Raw genomic sequence first — 19,819 nt, 5'->3', positions numbered from 1 at the left:
TACGCTGGGCTGAAGAGAGCCAATCAGATCGAAACAGCTGTCCTCGGCTGAGAGACTGACTTGGTAAAAATCCCACATCATTGCAGCAAAGGCCTCTGGGAAGGTTGTGCATGATGTTAAAGGGCGCTCCCCCTAATGGGCAGCATGACTGAGGCACTGTCTAAATATTAACATCATGGGAGACAGATTTGCATATTCTTTTCATAGTCTTAGACATATTTATGACTCTGTCATAGGACCTTCATAAATATGGAGCGTTTCTAGAAGCGCCAAAGTTCTGTCTCCAATACAATCCAAATTAAAGTTTTGAGCTTCACCACGGGAAAAGTATTTGGTCCAAAACATATAGACAAAAACATTAACTCCCAGGCTGTAAGGAACAAATATTTGGCGCAATCATAAAAACCCTACAATTTTTGGCAAAAATCATCAATCTCACTTACTGAGGAGACAAGTATGTTGGACACGAAGGGAATTTATAGCGCACAAATTAAATTGTCATAAATTCTTACGTTTACACCTACACACATCTGACCTCACCTGGACTGTGCACCTGATGAAGAGCTTGTGGAGCTCGAAACGCGTTGTGCAGTACGTTTTTGTCCAATAAAGATCCTATATTTTATTCACCATGTCCAAACTCCAATCTGTGGACCAGAGAGTGCAGACGTCCAACTCCAGCCACTGGCCTCCTTCCTTCCATTACCGTCTGGTCCTCGATGACCAGTCTGTGGATTTTTCAGCCACCTCAACCTCTATGCTTCCATTGGTGTTGCGACTCATTCACAACACCCGAAGGTGAGGGACCGACTGGTCCATTTCTCTGTACATTTTTATTTCCAACATCCATTGCAAACTCATCTACACTATAAGCACGCCTGGTGTACTCCCCCTTTGTTCTCGTAAGTTTACACTTAGTCTACTTTGCACAAGAATTGTTCTTTCCTGTTTCATAATTGTGTAAAATTAGACACTTCTATACCGCGTCCATTTTTGTGCATATGTTTCTGTTCCTCCTGGTGCGTTTCGTTCATAAATATGTTGTAAATGCCGCACACCATAAATTTTGCCACAAATTTAGAAAGAAAATTGTTGGACTTCTATTGAAAAAGATGCCCATTGTGTTCTCAAAATGGAGGTGCGATGGTCGTTACAAGACCAGCGGTCACTCAGGTGTTTTTGCTGTCGTGTGAAAAAGGGCTTAAACAAATTATCTGGGAATTTTTTTTCTATGGCCTGGTTTTTTTTATTTTATTTATGGCCTGTTCAGTGGGCAAGTCCCAAGTGTACTATACATTATATGGAGTCAGAAGCAGTTGGCTCTGTGTCCTGCTCTTGGCACTGTATAATACTGGGACATAGTTCTGATGCGTGCAGGGGCCAAGTGTCTAATTACATCATGGAAGACAGATTTGCATATTCTTCCCATTCACCTCTACCAGGTTAGTCTTCTCTACACTGGGCTGACGAGATGCAATAACATCGAAACGGCCGTCCTCGGTTGAGAGACTATACCTGGTAATAATCCCAGCATCATTGCAAAACAAAGGCCTCTTGGAAGGTTGAGCATGATGTTAAAGGGAGCAGCCTTTATTGGGCTATCTCACTGAGATTCTGTCTTTCTAATTACATCAGGGAAGACAGGCTTGCACATTCCAGTGAGCGCCCTCTATTGGTTTGCAACACTGAGGCACCTGACTTCCTAATGACATCATGGAAGACAGATTTGCATATTCTTCCCATGCCCCAAACTGATCAGATTATTATGGCCTATCCTAAGGACAAACCATAAATTAAAAAAAAATCTTGGAAATCCCTTTAAGCCTACATTATAAAAAAAAAAGTTTACCAACGCCCCATTTAAGTGGGGTTCTATGTGTTTGTGGGCATCTTGGATAATGGGTCAAGCATGTCAAGCCTTATCCAGAGTGCCCGCGACAGTATATCCCCTACTCCCCTGACAACGCATGCACGCTCTAGTGAACTGAGTGTATATGTTTTGGGGGGAGTCCATAGGAGTACACCGACTTACCTGGCCTCAACCATCTCTCTTTTCCATGCAGGAGTGGCATTATCTGTACAATCCAAGGACTTCCAAGTTTCCACTGCAATGGGTCACGATAAAGAAAATATCTTCCTGTTGGTCGTCCTCAGCTCTGCGGGTTCTGCTATTGCTTTACTCCTTTTTGTTTGTTTTTTCTTCAAAAGGAAGAAGGTTGAAAGTAAGTCTGAAATCTCTATTATTCTGACCATTTTTTCCTATGTGTGTGTTGCCAGAAAACAACCTATCTTATTAATCAATTTTTTTATAAAACATATTTTAAAGGGATCCTATCATTAAAATGCAATTTTTTTCTGGGTACCACGTCGGAATAGCCTAAAGAAAGGCTATTCTTCTCCTACCTTTAGATGTCTTCGCCGCGCCGCCGTTCTGTAGGAATTCCGGTTTTTGTCGGTATGTAAATGAGTTCTCTCGCAGCACTGGAGGTGGGCCCCAGCACTCAAACAGCACTGGGGGTGTCCCCAATGCTTTCAGAGAACTCTCCAAAGCCGCATCCATCTTCTTCTGGAATGGGCTCTTCTCGTGTCTTCTTCGGGCGCTAGCTTCAAACTTCTAGGCTTCCGGGAGCTGACTGTACATGCCTGCCAGCCACAAGAAAATGGCCACTTACAATACTGTATAAGTGGCCATTTTCTTGTGGCCGGCGGGCATGCGCAGTTGGCTTGGCCCGAGGCCCAGAAGTTTGAAGCCAACGACGGAATAAGACGCAAAGAGAGGCCGTTCCTAAAGAAGATGAAGGCAGCGCTGGAGAGTTCTCTCGCAGCATTGGGGACACCCCCAGTGCTGTTTGAGCACTGAGGACCGCCCCCAATGCTGTGAGACAATTCATTTGCTTACCGACGAAAACCGGGCGCGGAGAAGACATCCAAAGGTAGGAAAAGAATAGCCTTTCTTAAGGCTATTCCGACATGGTACCCCAAAAAATAGCATTTTAATGATAAAATTCTTTTAAAAGAATTTTTGGTAAGGTTTTTAAAAAAATATATCCCACGGTATTATCTATATTTAAAAAAAATCCTCAAAATCTTACAATTCTGATTCTGACCACCAAGCTCTATAACATGATGAGACTTTCTGTTTTCTGTAGGAGATTTCATTGCAGCAGTTACCTCACTTACAGCACACTGATGATCACAGCAATCATATACATGTAGATAAGACACAGAAACCACTGTTCACCATAGGGGACTTCACAGCTTATCTATCCCCCTCTATATACAATGACCTCTACAGAGGTCACCGAGCATGCCCAGAAAACTCTCCCATAGAATTAAATAGGGTCTGCTCCAGAGTTTTGCATCTGTAGCCCATAGTCCATCTCCTGGAGAAAAGTAGTCACAAACTAATTTTGGCGTATAGATGATAACACGTAAAATTAACAAAAACATCACCAAATTTAAAAAATTTATATGTTTAAGATAAAAATATGACTTAAACAATAGACCATTTCCAGGCGACACATTCCCTTTAAGTGCACCTCTATAAAAATTCCTATTAGGCTAGCACATAGAACACTGAGAAAAACATTTAAAAAACGAGCAAAGAAATTTAAAAAATTTGATGAATTGTTATTTTTGAGCCCTTTTTGTACCAAATTTGAGATTTTTTGAATACACTATAGGATCTTGAGACTTCCTTTTTGACTTTTACTTCCACTTATTGTGACATCAACTCTTTTCATTACAAAATTTTTTTTTTTCATCAAGTCAAAAACTAATTTAGTTGATCAATAGACGGCCTTATATTAATATGTATTTTTTAATCCTTTACAAAACATAATTTGAAATAAACCCTTGGATGATTCACTTGGTTACTTTTTCATTATAGAATTTGATAGACTTTGTCTAATAATGCCTCGATCTTCTAAATTATAGGCCGGGGGGGCATTAAGTAAGCCTTATTTATTCACAAAATTTATAATCCTTAACTGCTTAAAATTAATCAGAATTTCCAAATTTATGTAAAACTTTGGATTTAGAAATATGAAATTGTTCAACGTAATGAGGTAGGATAGGAACAGGTAATATACATTATATTTTCAATTAGAGAATCTTTTTTGCAAATTTGTATTATTTCCCAATAGACTCAATTGTGAACATGGTGTCATAAGAGTGGGAGAATCCACAAAATATAGGGTTGGCATAGGTTGAAACGTTATCTAGACGCTAATGTAGTCCAACTTACGGTGGCCATACACATTAGGCTATGGGCTATCCGTTCGAGGATTCCGTCCCCCATTTCACTTGAAAAATGAAAAGAACTGTCCATATTTTTTGGGTGGAAACCCAGTGGACCCCACTATGCAGTGGCGGATCCAGGCTTTGCGGGGCGCTGGGCAATTGACTTTGGCGGGGCCCTACTTACCGGGAGGTCTGGGGGTGGAAGATTAGAAAGAGGGTAAAACGTGCGGCGAGAGGCAAATTTGGCTCAACCACTTTTATGTTATTCTCATTCATTTTCATTTGCTCCCACACAGTATAATCCTCCTACAGTCACCTGTGAATTATATCCCCCCCCTCCATCTCTCTCCCAGTTTCATATACACCCTTCATCGGCCCCTAGTTTCATGTCCCCCCCTCCATCTCCATCTCTGTCCCCAGTTTCATGTCCCCCCTGTTTCATGTCCCACTGACTCTGCCCCAGTGTCATGCTGTTCTCCCCCCTTCATCTGACCCAGTGTCATGCCGTTGTCCCCCCCTTCATCTGCTCCCGTGTCATACCGTTCTCCTCTCTTCATCTGCCCCCAGTTTCATAGGCCCCCTAAATTATATTCCACCTTAATGTTTGACACATAAAAAAAACACTTACACTCACCTTCCAACGCTCCCCCGCCACTCTCTCCGTAGTCTGACTCATACACATAGTTGTAGGCGCGATGTGACATCATCACATCGCGGCTACAAATGTCGGAACGCAGCGTTAAAGCAGGAGCTGAGCTGTGACAGCTCCTGCTTTAAATGGCTATATATTCAGCTCATCGGCTTCCGATGAGTTGAAATCGGGACATGCCGACCGGGACCATTTTGTTAGGTCCGGGCCACGCCCGGGTGCCCGGCTCTGGATCCGCCCCTGCCACTATGCTTCTTAAGCACATGGCTTTTCCATTTTTTGGGCCTGAAGAATGGAAACCCCAAGCAGGTGTTTACCTAGCGTCAGATGAAAATTGGTCAAATCTACTGATTTTGGTAGGATCAAATGTCCACCTAAGGGTGAGGCCCCACCATTGCGTAAATGTAGCGTTTTAGTTGTTGAAGATTTTGCTGCAGTTTTTTTGAGCCAAAGCCAGGAGTGGATTGAGCAGAACGTAGAGGTGTAAGAACGTCCGATATATTTCCCATTTGTTTTGTAGCTAAATTGACTTTGGACAAAAAAAGCACAGCAAAATCTGCAACAACAAAAAAAAAGTTGCATTTCCACAATGTGGGGCCTCATCCTAAAGGTGTCTTGACTCTCCCCTGATGGCAAATGTAATGGAAAAGATGAGTTGGGCTTGTTGAATTTCAACACACCAGATTCATTGTTTTCAATGGATGGCCGTTGCTTTTTACAGTTTTCCCAACAAAAATACACACGTTTGGCAGGGGAATGGGGAAGAATAACTTCAGGTTGAGTCAGGATAAGTTCACACGGTAAATTTTGGTTAGGAGTTTGAGGCCGTATCTGCCTCAAAATCCTGACCAAAAAGACGGCTCCCATTGAAATCAATTGGAGCTGCTCAGGAGTTTTTTCCGGGAGCCGTTTCTTCCGCCTCCCGGAAAAAAGAAGCGAGGTGCTCATTCTTCAGGCCGAGTTGCCTCGCGATTCGGCCTGAAGACACTCCCTCCTCCAGACCAGGCCCATTCATTCGGCCTAATCCAGAGAGGAGAGAGTGACTGGATGCCGAGGCAGTGCCTCCGCCTCAGGTTCCGGACCAAAAAACTAAGTCTTAACTTACCGTAAGTGTTTGGTTGTCAACTATCCAAGCTGTGGTCAGCTTTATAAGGATTGTATTATGAAGGCAACCCCTGTCCATATGCATCTGAACATCATAAAAGTGGGTCCAGGAACCCCCACTATGGACTAAAGCAGAAAATGGAGAGCCACTCTGTAAAAATGGTTCTTGGTTTCATAGGCTTAAAGGGATTGTTCAGGATTTGTAAACATGGCTGCTTTCTTCTTCTCAGGAAGTTAAATCACGTCCTATGGTCACATGGCCACATCTCCATCACATTAAAATGAATTTGACTAAGCTGCAGTATGGCGATGTGTCCTATTAGGACATCAATAGGTCATTGACTGTGGAGAACAGATCTTCATGGAAAATTTTTAACAGGAGGATCCCCAAAGATGGCTCTAATGCCCATTGGCGACAACTTTCATCCAATGTATATGGCCAGTCTTATTATTATTATTATTATTATTATTATAATAATTATTATCATTATTATCATTATTATCATAATAATAATAATAATAATAATAATAATTATTATTATTATTATTATTATTGTTTATATAGCACCATTAATTCCATGGTGCTGTACATTATTATATTAATTCCATGGTGCTGTACATTATTATATTAATTCCATGGTGCTGTACATTATTATATTAATTCCATGGGGCTTTACATTTGGGGGTTACATACAATACACAAAATATACAGGTAGATATAATACTAACAGTGACCGACTGGCACGGTGGGGTAGATGGCCCTGCCCACGAGGGCTTACAATCTATGGGGGAAGGGGGTCGAGACAGAAGGAGAGGGGGGAGACAGTTCTGATGGTGATAGTGTTATTGGAGGTTGTAGGCCTTCCTGAATAGGGGAGTCTTCAGGGCCTTCTTGAAGCCTGTGATTGTGGGGGTCAGTGTTATGTGTCTTGGTAAGGAGTTCCAGAGTATGGGAGATGCACAGGAGAAATCTTGGAGACGGTTGTGTGAGGAGTGGATGAGAGCAGAGCGGAGTAGGAGGTTTTTGGAGGATCTGAGGTTACGTGTGGGCAGGTAGCGGGAGATGAGGTCAGAGATATATGGAGGGGCCAGGTTCTGGATGGCTTTGTATGTTAGCGTTAGTAGCTTGAACTCAATTCGCTGGGCTATAGGTAGCCAGTGGAGGGACTGGCAGAGGGGAGCAGCCAATGAAGATCGGGGTGTTAGCTGAGAGTCCATGGAGAAGGGTGTTGCAGTAGTCTAAGCGGGAGATTATGAGGGCATGGACGAGCATCTTGGTAGTTTCAGGGGTGAGGAAGGAGCGGATTCGATGGATGTTCTTGAGCTGGAGGCGGCAGGAGGTGTTGAGGGTTTGAACGTGTGACTTGAAGGATAGATCGGAGTTCAGGGTAACCCCAAGACATCGGGCCTGTGGGACTGTCTTACATATGTCTTTAATAAATGGCCTTTGGGCAGTTGATCAGATGAAAAGTCATAACTCACCATTGGGACATCACTTAGTAATTGGGTCAAATAAGGTCAAAAACGTCTCTGCCAATGGACGTTTATTGTGTTTTTGACCCTCTAGGGCAGGGGTAGGGAACGTACAGCTCTCCAGCTGTTGCAAAACTACAACTCCCAGCATGCATGCTTGCTCTGCTGCTCTTGGAACTCCCATGGAAGTGAATGGAGCCTGTTGGGAGTTGTAGTTTCACTGGAGAGTCGAAGGTTCCCGACCCCTGCTGTAGGGAGTTCTGCCCTTCATATACATTGCCCAAAAGGAATGAGGAAGGAAACTGACACCTGTCTTTGTCACACTTTGGTTGTCACTTTCCAAGCTCATCCATTCCTTCACATGATACACTAACCTGCATACTTTTCGGTACTATTTTTTTCCTTTTTTTTCGGATGGGCGGTCTACCGGATTGCTCGCACGTGTGTTGTTTGCATTATGTTTCGGAATTAATTACCAGGCAAATAGAGATCCAAGTAAAGTTTCATCTTCTTATTTCAATTAGAATTTATCAGAACGACATAAAGAAAGGAAATGCTACAATTTATATGTTTTGATACTTACCATGCCACTCCTAAGACAGAATTCAGCTGTGTGTGCCCGAGGATACAGATCTGCTATAAATTCATTTTTATCTAATTTGTCTGAGATCTAAGCTTCCTGTAGAGGTCTGTGATCAAAGAAACTGATTCCGTCTGATGTTGGCTCTGACACATAATGTGTGCTGACTTAGTTCTGTCTATAAACTCGCAGTGGGAGGCTGGGACTGTCCCTTGACACCTGTGCGTAGTGAACTTTCATTATACCAGGGGACGGTGGTAGCGACAGCTCCCGCGGGTCAATCCATGTTATAATTAACACGGAGTTGGCATGTTGTAGCGTTGGTCACTTTTGGTAGATGGATTCTACTCGGTCGGAGACTATTGTGGTCAGTGGCCAAATCAAAAATTACAATAATGTAGTAGGTTCAGACTGGCGCTAGATAGAAGAAGGATGAACAGAATGTACAATGTTGGACTGAGGCTCCTTGGGCCCGACCGATAAAATCATTCTGGGTGTCCAGTCTCTAACAACAACTAGGATGTAGACCAAAGTACCCTTCAAAATTAAGTGTCTTCATCGGATCAATATTATGTTAGAGCCTGGGCCCAACAGAGGATCTTCTGGTAATCTGGTAGGCTATCAGAGACTGGGCCCTAGATGTTACTATAAGAATAAATATAGGAAATACGCAGACTATGAATTGTCTAGGCTATGAGTTTTCAGGGCTATGAGTTGCCGAGGCTATGAGTTGCCGAGGTTTTGAGTTGTCGAAGCTAAGAGTTGTCTAGTTCATGTGTTGTCTAGGCTATGAGTTGGCGGGGCTATGAGTTGTCAGGGCTATGTGTTGTCTAGGCCAGGTGTTGTCTAGGATATGAGTTGTCTAGGCTATGAGTTGTCTAGGCCACGTGTTGTGTAGGCCTTGTGTTGTGTAGGCCATGTATTGTCTAGGCCTTGTGTTGTCTAGGCCTTGTGTTGTCTAGGCCTTGTGTTGTCTAGGCCTTGTGTTGTCTAGGCCATGAGTTGTCTAGGCTATGAGTTGTCTAGGCTATGAGTTGTCTAGGCCACGTGTTGTGTAGGCCATGTATTGTCTAGGCCTTGTGTTGTCTAGGCCATGAGTTGTCTAGGCCATGAGTTGTCTAGGCCATGAGTTGTCTAGGCCATGAGTTGTCTAGGCCATGAGTTGTCTAGGCCATGTGTTTTCTTCTAGGCTATGAGTTGTCTAGGCCATGTGTTGTCTAGACCACGTGTTGTGTAGGCCATGTATTGTCTAGGCCTTGTGTTGTCTAGGGCATGAGTTGTCTAGGCTATGAATTGTCATAGCTACCAGTTGTCTACACCATGAGTTTTCGAGGCCATGAGTTATCCACTTGTGAATTTTCCAGGCTATGAGTTGCCCAGGCTAAGAATTTTGTAGTGGTCTTTAAGTTGTCCAGACTATGAGTTATTTAGCTATGAATTTTCTAGACTGTGAGATGTCAGTACTATGAGATGTCCAGACTAAGACACTAAAACTATGAACTGTATAGACTATAAGTTGTCCAGGTTATCTATTGTCTAGACCAGGGGTCCTCAAACTACGGCCCGTGGGTCACATGCGGCCCGCCGAGCACATCTGTCCGGCCCGCCGGCACCACCGGCAGGCGCGCATTTATAATGAAGTTCCTGGGGAGCTCGGTCCAGGCCATGTAGCGTGCTTCACTTCACCTATTGCAGGGCACCGCTCCTGATGTCTGCGCGATCTGCTCTGCCTCCGGTGTCCGCCTGTGTCCTCCTGTCACATCACATGTATGCGATGTAAGGAGGATACCGGTGATCTGCCTCCGGTATCCTCCTTACAGCGCATACTTGCGATGTGACAGAAGGACACAGGCGGACCCCGGAGGCAGAGCAGATCGCGCAGACATCAGGAGTGGTGCCCTGCAATAGGTGAAGTGAAGCGCGCTACATGGCCTGGCCCAGTATAGTCAATTGTACCCCTCCGCGTCACTTCGTCAGTCAGGTCACCATAGCAACGTGACCTGACCTGAGGCAGCCCAAATTACAGTGGGCAAAGCCACCTCACTAGTTTGGTTTAGTGCCTGCTGACTTCCTGGATCCCAGACCCTATCTGTGCCCCCTGAAGTAAGCACTATAATATCTTACCGTAGGATTAATAACACCTCAGGGGGCATTCACACTTGTGTTTGGTGTGTGCATTCCGCTGGGTCAGCTTTAAAGGGATTCTACCAATAAAAACTGTTTTTGTCGTTGACACGTCAGAATAGCCTTAAGAAAGTCTATTCTTCTCCGCGCCACCGTTCATTTAAAATTCCGTTTTCTGTCGGTATGCAAATGAGTTCTCTTGCAGCACTGGGAGCGTCCCCATTGCTGCGAGAGAACTCTCCAGCACCACCTCTATCTTCTTCTGGAACGTCATCTTCATGCGTCTTCTTCTGGCGCAGGCGGTGAAACTTGTATGCCTTGGGCCTCGCTCAGAGCCGACTGCACATGCCCGCAGCCACAAGAAAAATGGCTGCTTGCACAGTAAGTAAGCGGCCATTTTCTTGTGGCCTGTTGCCATGCTCAGTCGGCTCTGTCTGCACCAGAAGAAGACGCATAAAGACGACGTTCCAGAAGAAGTTGGAGGCAGCGCTGGAGAGTTCTCTCACAGCATTGGGGATGCCCCCCAGTGCTGCAAGATAACTCATTTGCATACCGACAGTAAACGGAATTTTAACCAAACGGCGGGGCAAAGAAGAAATTGAAAGGTAGGAGAAGAAGAGGCTTTCTTAAAGCTATTCCTATGTGTTATCGAGAAAAAATGTGATTTTAATGGTAGAATCCCTTTAAACTACATTCCGTGCCTCCAATGATCCGAGGGACAGTGACCTGGCCCACCTTTTAAAAAGTTTGAGGACCCCTGGTCTAGACTATCAGTTGTCCAGGTGTAAATTTTTCAGGCTACGACCTGTCTTTTCTATGACTTATCCAGGTTTTGAATTTTAAATGCTTTGGATTATCCAGACTGCAGATTTTCAGATTATGGACAGTCCAGTATACAGTAAATATTACAATATTAGGTGGCATCTCCCGGAGTAATCTTTGTTAACATTAGTTATTAAGGAGATAGACAGAAGTCACCAAGTCTCATTACCACAGTAGGGACAGGAACTGTAGTCAGATTCACAGGTCAAGGTAGATACTTGGATATGAGTGGTACACAGTCAGAGGTGAGGACAAGCGACATGTTGAAGAACACAAACAAGGCCTATACAGAAGAAAAAACCCTGGAACAAACAACTTTTTGCTCAAACAAAGAGCAGAAGCTTGGGGGAATTGAGCATTGGCTGCAGTCATAAGTATGTAGGCCCAGAAAAGTGCAGAACACTGGGCTTGCTTAGAACTTGGATAATACTGTAGGCCATGGAGAAGACAAGTTACATTACCAAGTCAAGGGCAACTTCTTTAATGAATTATTGACTAGCTTGAAATTAACTTCTTGGACATGTAATGAGAAACCTATTGAAAAGGTTGGTCGTGAGAGACTAAAAAGAACAGAAGAGATGACAGCAACCAAATGGACAAATCTTCGATGAGCTTGAAGAACCCAAAAGTAGACAGGACATCTCGGACAATTTATATTCATAATAACTCTGGTCACAATAAGACATTTTAATGTGATTAGAGCTCTGTATTCCCCTGGTAGATCCTTTTACCTACACAAGAACCCCCCACCTATATATAACAAGCAGACATCCATGTATAATTGCATTGTAACCTTTGTTGACGTCTTTGTACACACAGGACAGATCATCAATAAGATGTAATAGGTTATTTGTGAATGATTGATAAGGAATAGACCCTGGTGACAAGTGATTGACTCCAAAGTCACCTGTGAATCCGGTTGTCTTCAGCCATTGTTATTACAGACCCTCCAGAGAACATTTTGGTATTCTGGTGGACTTGATCAACCCTGGTCAACACAGTGAGAAAAAAGTTTGACAGTCAATCCACTAGTGTTTTATGCTTTAGGGTAAGAACGCACATTTAGGTGGACACAAACATGTCCAACCATGGTGGCCAATCTCTACATGATCGTATAAAACAAAACTATGTACCTTTGGAATTGTGTGGCCATTGGCCCCTGTGGGTTGAGCAGATCTTCAAACCCTTAAGATATCAGAATGTATTTGACACTTAGCCAACTGGTGACTAGTACGTCCGCAGGGTTCGGTATAATATCTAACCCTTGACACCCGCTATGATGTGTTGACTATGCTAAAAAACAAAATAATTTTTTTTTGTCCTTTTTCATAGAAGTAAAGGAAAAAACTGGAAAGAAACCAAGAAGATGACAAATATCACAAGACAAAAGAGTCATGCTGAATTGAACGGTTTTAGATTTTCCAATTGGTGAATCTTGGAACTTTTTAACTTATGTACCGCTGGAACATGATGGAACATGGACAATGTGGTGACTTGGTGTAAGACAACTGGTTAGTTGTCTTGTTTTCTTTGACAAACGTTGGTTGAAGCTGTCACCATGGCCTGACGTTCTACATTTTAAGACCATGAGGTCACCTTTACGTGACTAGAAGATCTCAGAAGTCAACTTCAATTTTGGAAAATACATTACTCATTCATGTAAAATTGCTAGACTTGGTGGCCCATCACCGAATTTTAATTGTACAATAATTGTGAAAATTACAAACATGAAGCCTGTAGATATTTGCATAGTCATGAACAATTTCTCTCAGAAGAGCTGATGTATGTTGTGGGCAAACGCAAATTGCATCTTGTCACCATGGTTAAGAATACAGTGCAAATTGTGTATCCTCATAGAGCGGGGATCAGCAACCATCGGGCCCCCAGTTGTTGTAAACTCCCATCATGAACTCCCATCATGCTCCAGTCTCTTACGTAGGAGTATCAAGAACATCTAATTAAGGGTGCATGATGGGAATTGTAGTGGAGTTGTAGGAGTCCCGGTGGTTGATGATCCCTGTCATAGAGCATTGTTGGCCTGCTTGTTGAAGTTTGTTGTCCTATCTCGCTAGGAGGACATTTTTATATAGAGGCTGAACTATAATTACAGTGTATAAAGAAGAATTTACACAGATCTATCAGTCTTTGAGGTTGTGGACTCTGTATAGACCGATCCTGTGGTCATATACCCTTTCATTGGTCCTCTGTTTCCTGATACCCATGAGCTGTTCTCTTTCTGTAAAGTTCTTCTCCCCCTAGTGTCCTCTATGAGCAAGAAAAATTCTGAAAATTAATTCTATGATACCTAAAATGATATACAATCTATATACAGTAATCCCAGACAGATTTGCTCACTTCCAGGACTCCTCCTGCTCTAAAGGGCAAAAGTCACACCAAATATTGATGGGATATAGATTTCTGTTTTCTTCATTCACTTCATTGTGTTCATTGACAAAAATAAACTATTAACTAGAGATGAGCGAACAGTAAACTGTTCGAGGTTCGATATTCGTTTGAGTAGCTCCTCAATATTCGACTACTCGAATCGAATATCGAACCCTATTATAGTCTATGGGGGAAAAATGCTCGTTTCAGGGGTAGGCAACGTTCGATCAAATTATACTTACGAGGTCCACGAGTGAGGGTCGGGCTGGATCCTCCGAGAAGTCTTCTCCTTACAGCGTCCTCGCGGCATCTTCCGGCTCTTCATTCACTCTGCCTGGCATCGGGCCTGGGCAGAGCCGACTGCGCATGCCCGCACTACAAGCAGACATGCGCAGTCGGCTCTGCCCAGGCCCGATGCCTGGCAGAGTGAAAGAAGAGCTGGAAGACGCCGCGGGGAAGCTGCACGGAGAAGACTTCTAAAGGTAGGAGAAGAACCAGAATTGATTGGCCGACTGTATAGCATTCGGCCAATCAATGCTGGTTCTGTATCGAACTTTTACATTCGAACAGCGAGTGGTACTTGATCGAGTACGAGTATTTCGAATACCATAGTATTCGATCAAGTACCTACTCGATCGAGTACTACTCGCTCATCTCTACTATTAACCCTTCTATTCTTACTTTGTAGGTTTCCACACCTGCCTAAAACCTTTGCCCAATACTGTATATTCGCTACATTATGTAGCAAAATATGCCAAACGTGTATGGAATAATGGTGTAGTATATTCCAAAATATCAGGTGTTTTCCAGAGGACACAACATGGACCCACCTCCGACTTGTTCCGAAGGTCTTCTGTGAGACCTCTACGGACCATTGGTGCCTTGTACGAATGACTATAATAAATCTTTCACCTTGGAGGGTGACTCCCTCGCTCAACATTATGAGGTTTCATTCCAGACTTTGCTAATGTTTATGGTTCGATGTCTCTCCCCGGCAATTAACATACACAAAGCGTCTGTCCCGGCGTGACTCCATCCCTTCTCCGAGTCTATGGTGACATTCCTTGCCCTTGTTCAGATTCTTACAAATTATGACCCCAATCGCTTCAGTGAGAATTACCTAGAATATTCTATGGCCGTGATAGAGGTTGATTTACAGTGCTGTAAATGAAGACACCATCAGGAGGCCCTAACCCCACAAAAAAAGATAAAAATGCTTGCGCTTAATGAACACCTCCTTAGGCGCTTTCTTGAGGAGCCTATTTACATGTCCCAGGTGGCAGCTTGCGTCCTTTGGATTCCTTGTACCGTGCTGTGAATGGGATGCTGAATGCTGTGACATTGTCCTATGAATGGACATGCAAGGGCTTTCTCATCTTCCGCCGCAGCTGAACGTCAATGACCTGTCTACTGTAATAAAAATAGATGGGAAAAAATCAGCAGCATATTATTTTCCTCCTTATATTAGTATTAATAGCAGTAGTATATGATTCCATAGTAGGAAACATTGTATCATTTTTTTAAATTAAATTTTCAATAAATTTTTTGACATATTTTCGAAAAAATTTTATATAAATGGGCTTTCCAACCCCATAAATAATTTATTAAAAAGGTCATCAGCGCCAAATTTCTATAGTTTTGGTTATATTTTAACTAGGGTTGAGCAATCGAGATCAGAAAAGATCGGATCCCGATTGGCGATTGAGCAAATTTCACGATCGGGATTGGCTAGAATATGATCGGAAATCGGATTTTGAAATCTCAACCCTAAAAGTGACTTTTCCCATAGAGAAGCAATGACTAGAGTTGAACGATTGGAATTGGAAAAGATCGGATCCTGATCGGCGATCGAGCAAATTTCACGATCGGGATTGGCTGGAAAATGATTGGAAATCGGATTTTAAAATCGATCCTGAAATCTCAAGATCGGCTCAACCCTAATTTTAACCAAAATCCAAAAATTTTAAAAAGTTTGACCACAAACGGAGTGATACACACCATACTGATGCTTTGCCACACCACTGGCCTCCGCTCTTCTTCCTCCAACAATGCCTAAAAATCCAAGACTATGGTGTTGGGAACTTCTGTTCACTTGACTTCTGAAAAATCACCATCCCTTCTTAGACAACTATAGTTGCGATGTTAACATTAACTCACCTATTTTCCAGTCTCTTTTTTTTTCTTTAGTTTTTTCGTAATGCCCATTTTCAAAAAGAAAAAAGATGGCTACCACCCTATAATGAGTTATTGGTAGGGTTGAGCGATCGGGATCGGAAAAGATCGGATCCCAATCGGCGATCGAGCAAATTTCACGATCAGGATCGGCTGGAAAATGATCGGATTTTGAAATCTCAAGATTGGCTCAACCTCAAAAGTGACTTTCCCATAGAGAAGCATTGACTACGATTGAGCGATTGTGATCGGGAAAGATCGGATCCCGATTGGCGATTAAGCAAATTTCCCGATCAGGTTCCGGATCGGCTGGAAAATGATCGGAAATCAAATTTTAAAATCGATCATGAAATCTCAAGATCGGCTCAATCCTCTTTAAATGTGTCCATTATTTTTAGAGGGTTCCCTGATAATGTGCCAATACTATGGTGTCTTGATTCTGAGATTCCCCAGTGATCAGCTGTAATCTTCAGAGAATCTTGACCACAAATTCTTAATTTCCCTGCAATGCCACCGCAGTGGAAATGAAGTAGTACAGTATTTCAGCTAATGTACAACTCCTGCTCTCCATTCTAGCTAATACAGTAGATGGGAACGGAAGCAACAGACAATTAAGAAGTTCTAAATAATGTTTATGAAGGTAGAACCAAGACATCATTTATTTTGGAAATCCTCCCAGTGAGTCCTCCAGTGATCAGCTATCATATGCGAGCTAGGGTGATTGAGCCACTGTTCCTGTAAGCGATCACAGTAAAATGGCCAAATAGTCATGCGCAGTCGGCTCTGTCAGAAGCCCAATGGCAGATCCGTCTGCGCATGCGCGGAATTTAGATTTCGAACACAGGCTCAGCAGAAGAAGACTACATGAAGGACGCGGCAGAGTGGCATGGCTGTAGAAGGTGGTGGAGTCACTGGAGAGTCTTCAGGAATCACAGGGGAAATGGTATCTCAACGGAACGGCAGCACAGACCAGAAGTATAAAGGTAGGGGATGAATAACCTTTCTTAAGGTCATTTATTCCGACATGATATTATCTAAAGGATTCCAATAATAGAATCCCTTTAAGCCCTCATATGGGTCTGTGAACAGAAAAATCAAAAAGTTTGAAAGGCAGGGAGTAAAAAACAAAAATTGGAAAAGGGTTAAGAAGACCATACTCGTAGAAGACCACTTTGAGCAGTTTGATGTGGTCACCTCAACGTGGTTTCATCGTACCCTTCACTCGGGCCATAATAGACCCATTGGAATTCCTAAACCAGACCAACACTTTAGGGCCCGAAGACATCAAATTTTTAGCTGCACATATGTCTACTGAGAATATACAGCAACAATTCAATTCTCTTATAGTTAGAATGAAACGTTCCCATCCTGGAAACCTCGATGATTTTATATGCACGATACATATTTTTATTTTCCTGTGAGGTATAATTGGTTCTTTTTGATTGAGCGCGCCATAAACATAAGAGTGTAACTAAAAGTAAAGCAACACGACAATCAACTGCCAAAGCGAAAGACCATAAAAGTAAGGATTGTTAAAGAAGCCTGCAAAATTACCCCCATAACTTGAGTTTGCCCCACAGTACTTTCCACAGGGTGAGTGAAAGGCAACCGCGAGAACTTTTCCACCTGACAATTTTTGTTTTATTGAATGGCTGTTTCACATCTTACGAGTAGAAAGGAACATTCTATGCCGAAATTTATGCAGATCGTATGCAAAAGTAATATCATAGAGCCGCATACAAATGAGATGCAAACATTATGCAACAAACCTTCTTGGAAGTTCTCTGAAAACAGAATCATTCATATCAATATCTGTCAAGATTTTTAATTAATCCTTTAATATAAAATTCCTACAATGCTACACATTGTGTTTACGGAATGCATTAAAAAATTCTTATTGTTCCGAGTCTACAAAAATTGGAGCCAAAACCAACTTTATTCTGAATTGTAATTTGAGTTTAAAGGGATCCTATCATTAAAACATGTAGGAATAGCCTTAAGAAAGGCTATTCTTCTCCCACCTTTAGATGTCTTCTCTGTGCCGCCGTTCCGTAGAAATCATGCATAGTCCTTTAAGGTTGAACAGCTGCTTGGGAGAGATGTTCATTGTTCCGATAGTGGTGCGAAGCATCAACAAAAGATGGTGTAAGATATCAAAAATACTTTGTGAATGTTTGGGACAAAGTCAAGGTCCTCTTCAACCAGTAGAGATAATTTTCTTTAAAAACTTCTTTCTTCTTCATGGAAACTACATTGTAGACTTCTTGTTGTTCTGGAGAGATGAGGGTGGTGATTCTTGGAAAAGTCAATCATTCCTGAGGGTGGAGTGTTCATTCATGAAGTCAATTCGAGAATCTAAAGTAATGCAGAATCATTGGGGAGTACAAGAATGTTTTCTTCCGCCAGTTCTTCAAAGTTAGGCGGTTGCTCAAATAGTGGTGAGGTGTATCGAGGAAAGATGGTGGTAAACTTTTTGGGGAGGTCCTCTACAACTGCCATGGAAGTTACAAGCTGGACTTTTTGACCTTCTAGGGAAGATTTCTTGATAAAGGACATCATTTTTGACCAACCTACCTAAGAATATATGAGCTTCTGCAGCCATGGACATATACACGTGGACAAAATTGTTGGTACTCCTTGTTTAATGAAAGAAAAACCTACAATGGTCACAGAAATAACTTGAATCTGACAAAATAAAAATTCTGGGCAGAAACGGCCTGGACAGAAATGATGGTTCCTGTAACTTAATATTTTGTTGCACAACCTTTTGAGGCAATCGCTGCGATCACATGATTCCTGTAACTGTCAATGAGACTTCTGCACCTCTCAGCAGGTATTTTGGCCTCCTCATGAGCAAACTTCTCCAGTTGTCTCAGGTTTGCAGAGGGCCCTTTCCAGACGCCATGTTTCAACTCCTTTCAAAGATGCTCAATAGGATTTAGGTCAGGACTCATAGGAGGCCACTTCAGAATAGTCCAATGTTTTCCTCTTAGCCATTCTTGGGTGTTTTTATCTGTGTGTTTTGGGTCATTATCCTATTACAAGACCCATGACCTGCGACTGAGACCAAGCTTTCTGGCACTGGGCAGCACATTTCTCTCTAGAATCCCTTGATAGTTTTGAGATTTCATTGTACCCTGCACAGATTCAAGACACCCTGTGCCAGATGCAGCAAAGCAGCCCCAGAACATAACAGAGCCTCCTCCATGTTTCACAGTAGGGACAGTGTTCTTTTCAAGATAGGCTTCATTTTTCCATCTGTGAACATAGAGCTGATGTGCCTTGCCAAAAAGTTAGATTTTTGTCTCATCTGTCCATAGGAAATTCTCCCAGAAAGTTTGTGGCCTGTCAATGATGTTTGTCAGATTCAAGTTACTTCTATGACCATTGTGGGTTTTTCTTTCATTAAACGAGGGGTACCAACAATTTTGTCCACGGGTATAGGAGATACATCCTGGCTACAAATACAGGAGCAAAAAAAATTAGATCTAATTTTAAGAATAATAATTTAGAATTTTGTATCAGGGATCTACTAAGCAATGGTAAAATAGTGTATGATACAGTTCCTCACCCATAATTTTGGAGTCTTTTTGTGGAAGAAGACCTTGAGGCCTCCTCAGATGTTCGGACTGGGTGCACCTGCTAATTTTGTACTCTTTATAGAAGTCCCCCTGATTGTAGGAACCATTAGAGACATGCAGGGAAAGAATAGTCTTTGACTATGTTGTCACTGTTAAGGGGATATTGTCACTCCTTAGGGAGAGACCACCATATAGGTGTGTGGAGACTCATTAAGCCTTTAGCACTCCACTTTGCAAAGGACCATGGGAAGAATATGCAAATCTGTCTTCCATGATGTAATTAGGAAGTCAGATGCTTGCCTCAGTATTGCAAACCAATAGAGGGCGCTCTTCCCTGATGTAGTTGGGAAGACAGAAGCAAGCATCTGACTTCCTAATTACATCATGGAAGACAGATTTGCATATTCTTCCTATGTTGTCACTGTGTTGCTCCAATTTGTAGTCTAAAAACATGTGATACCATTGCTACACAATTTGAGAAGACGTCTTCCTATAGACATGGTGTAAGCTTAAGCTGCAAGTATTGCACTTTTTTATTTAAAAGGTAAACAAGGAAATAATACAGAAAGGACGCGCTTCTTGACGATGAAACCGCAATGAATGAGTCCCAGCTGATCCTTGATCATTCCTCTAGATCAAAAAAGGTATCCACTCGTTCCTTAATCATGGGGAGTGCAGTATGATATA

General features: G+C 42.5%; 1 protein-coding gene across 1 annotated transcript in view; it reads left to right on the top strand.

The window, feature by feature from the left end:
- The window catches only part of PKHD1 (PKHD1 ciliary IPT domain containing fibrocystin/polyductin), a 395,316-nt gene extending 382,952 nt beyond the window's left edge, over positions 1–12,364 (top strand). The window contains exons 63-64 of the mRNA XM_075266923.1: positions 2,064–2,222; positions 12,327–12,364. Coding sequence (XP_075123024.1) covers positions 2,064–2,222; positions 12,327–12,364 — 197 coding nt within the window. The remainder of the gene's footprint in view (positions 1–2,063; positions 2,223–12,326) is intronic.
- The last annotated feature ends 7,455 nt before the right edge of the window (positions 12,365–19,819 follow it).

This window comes from Leptodactylus fuscus, chromosome 3 (assembly GCF_031893055.1).
Source record: "Leptodactylus fuscus isolate aLepFus1 chromosome 3, aLepFus1.hap2, whole genome shotgun sequence".
NCBI lineage: Eukaryota > Metazoa > Chordata > Amphibia > Anura > Leptodactylidae > Leptodactylus > Leptodactylus fuscus.
This window is presented reverse-complemented; position numbering and strand designations above follow the sequence as displayed.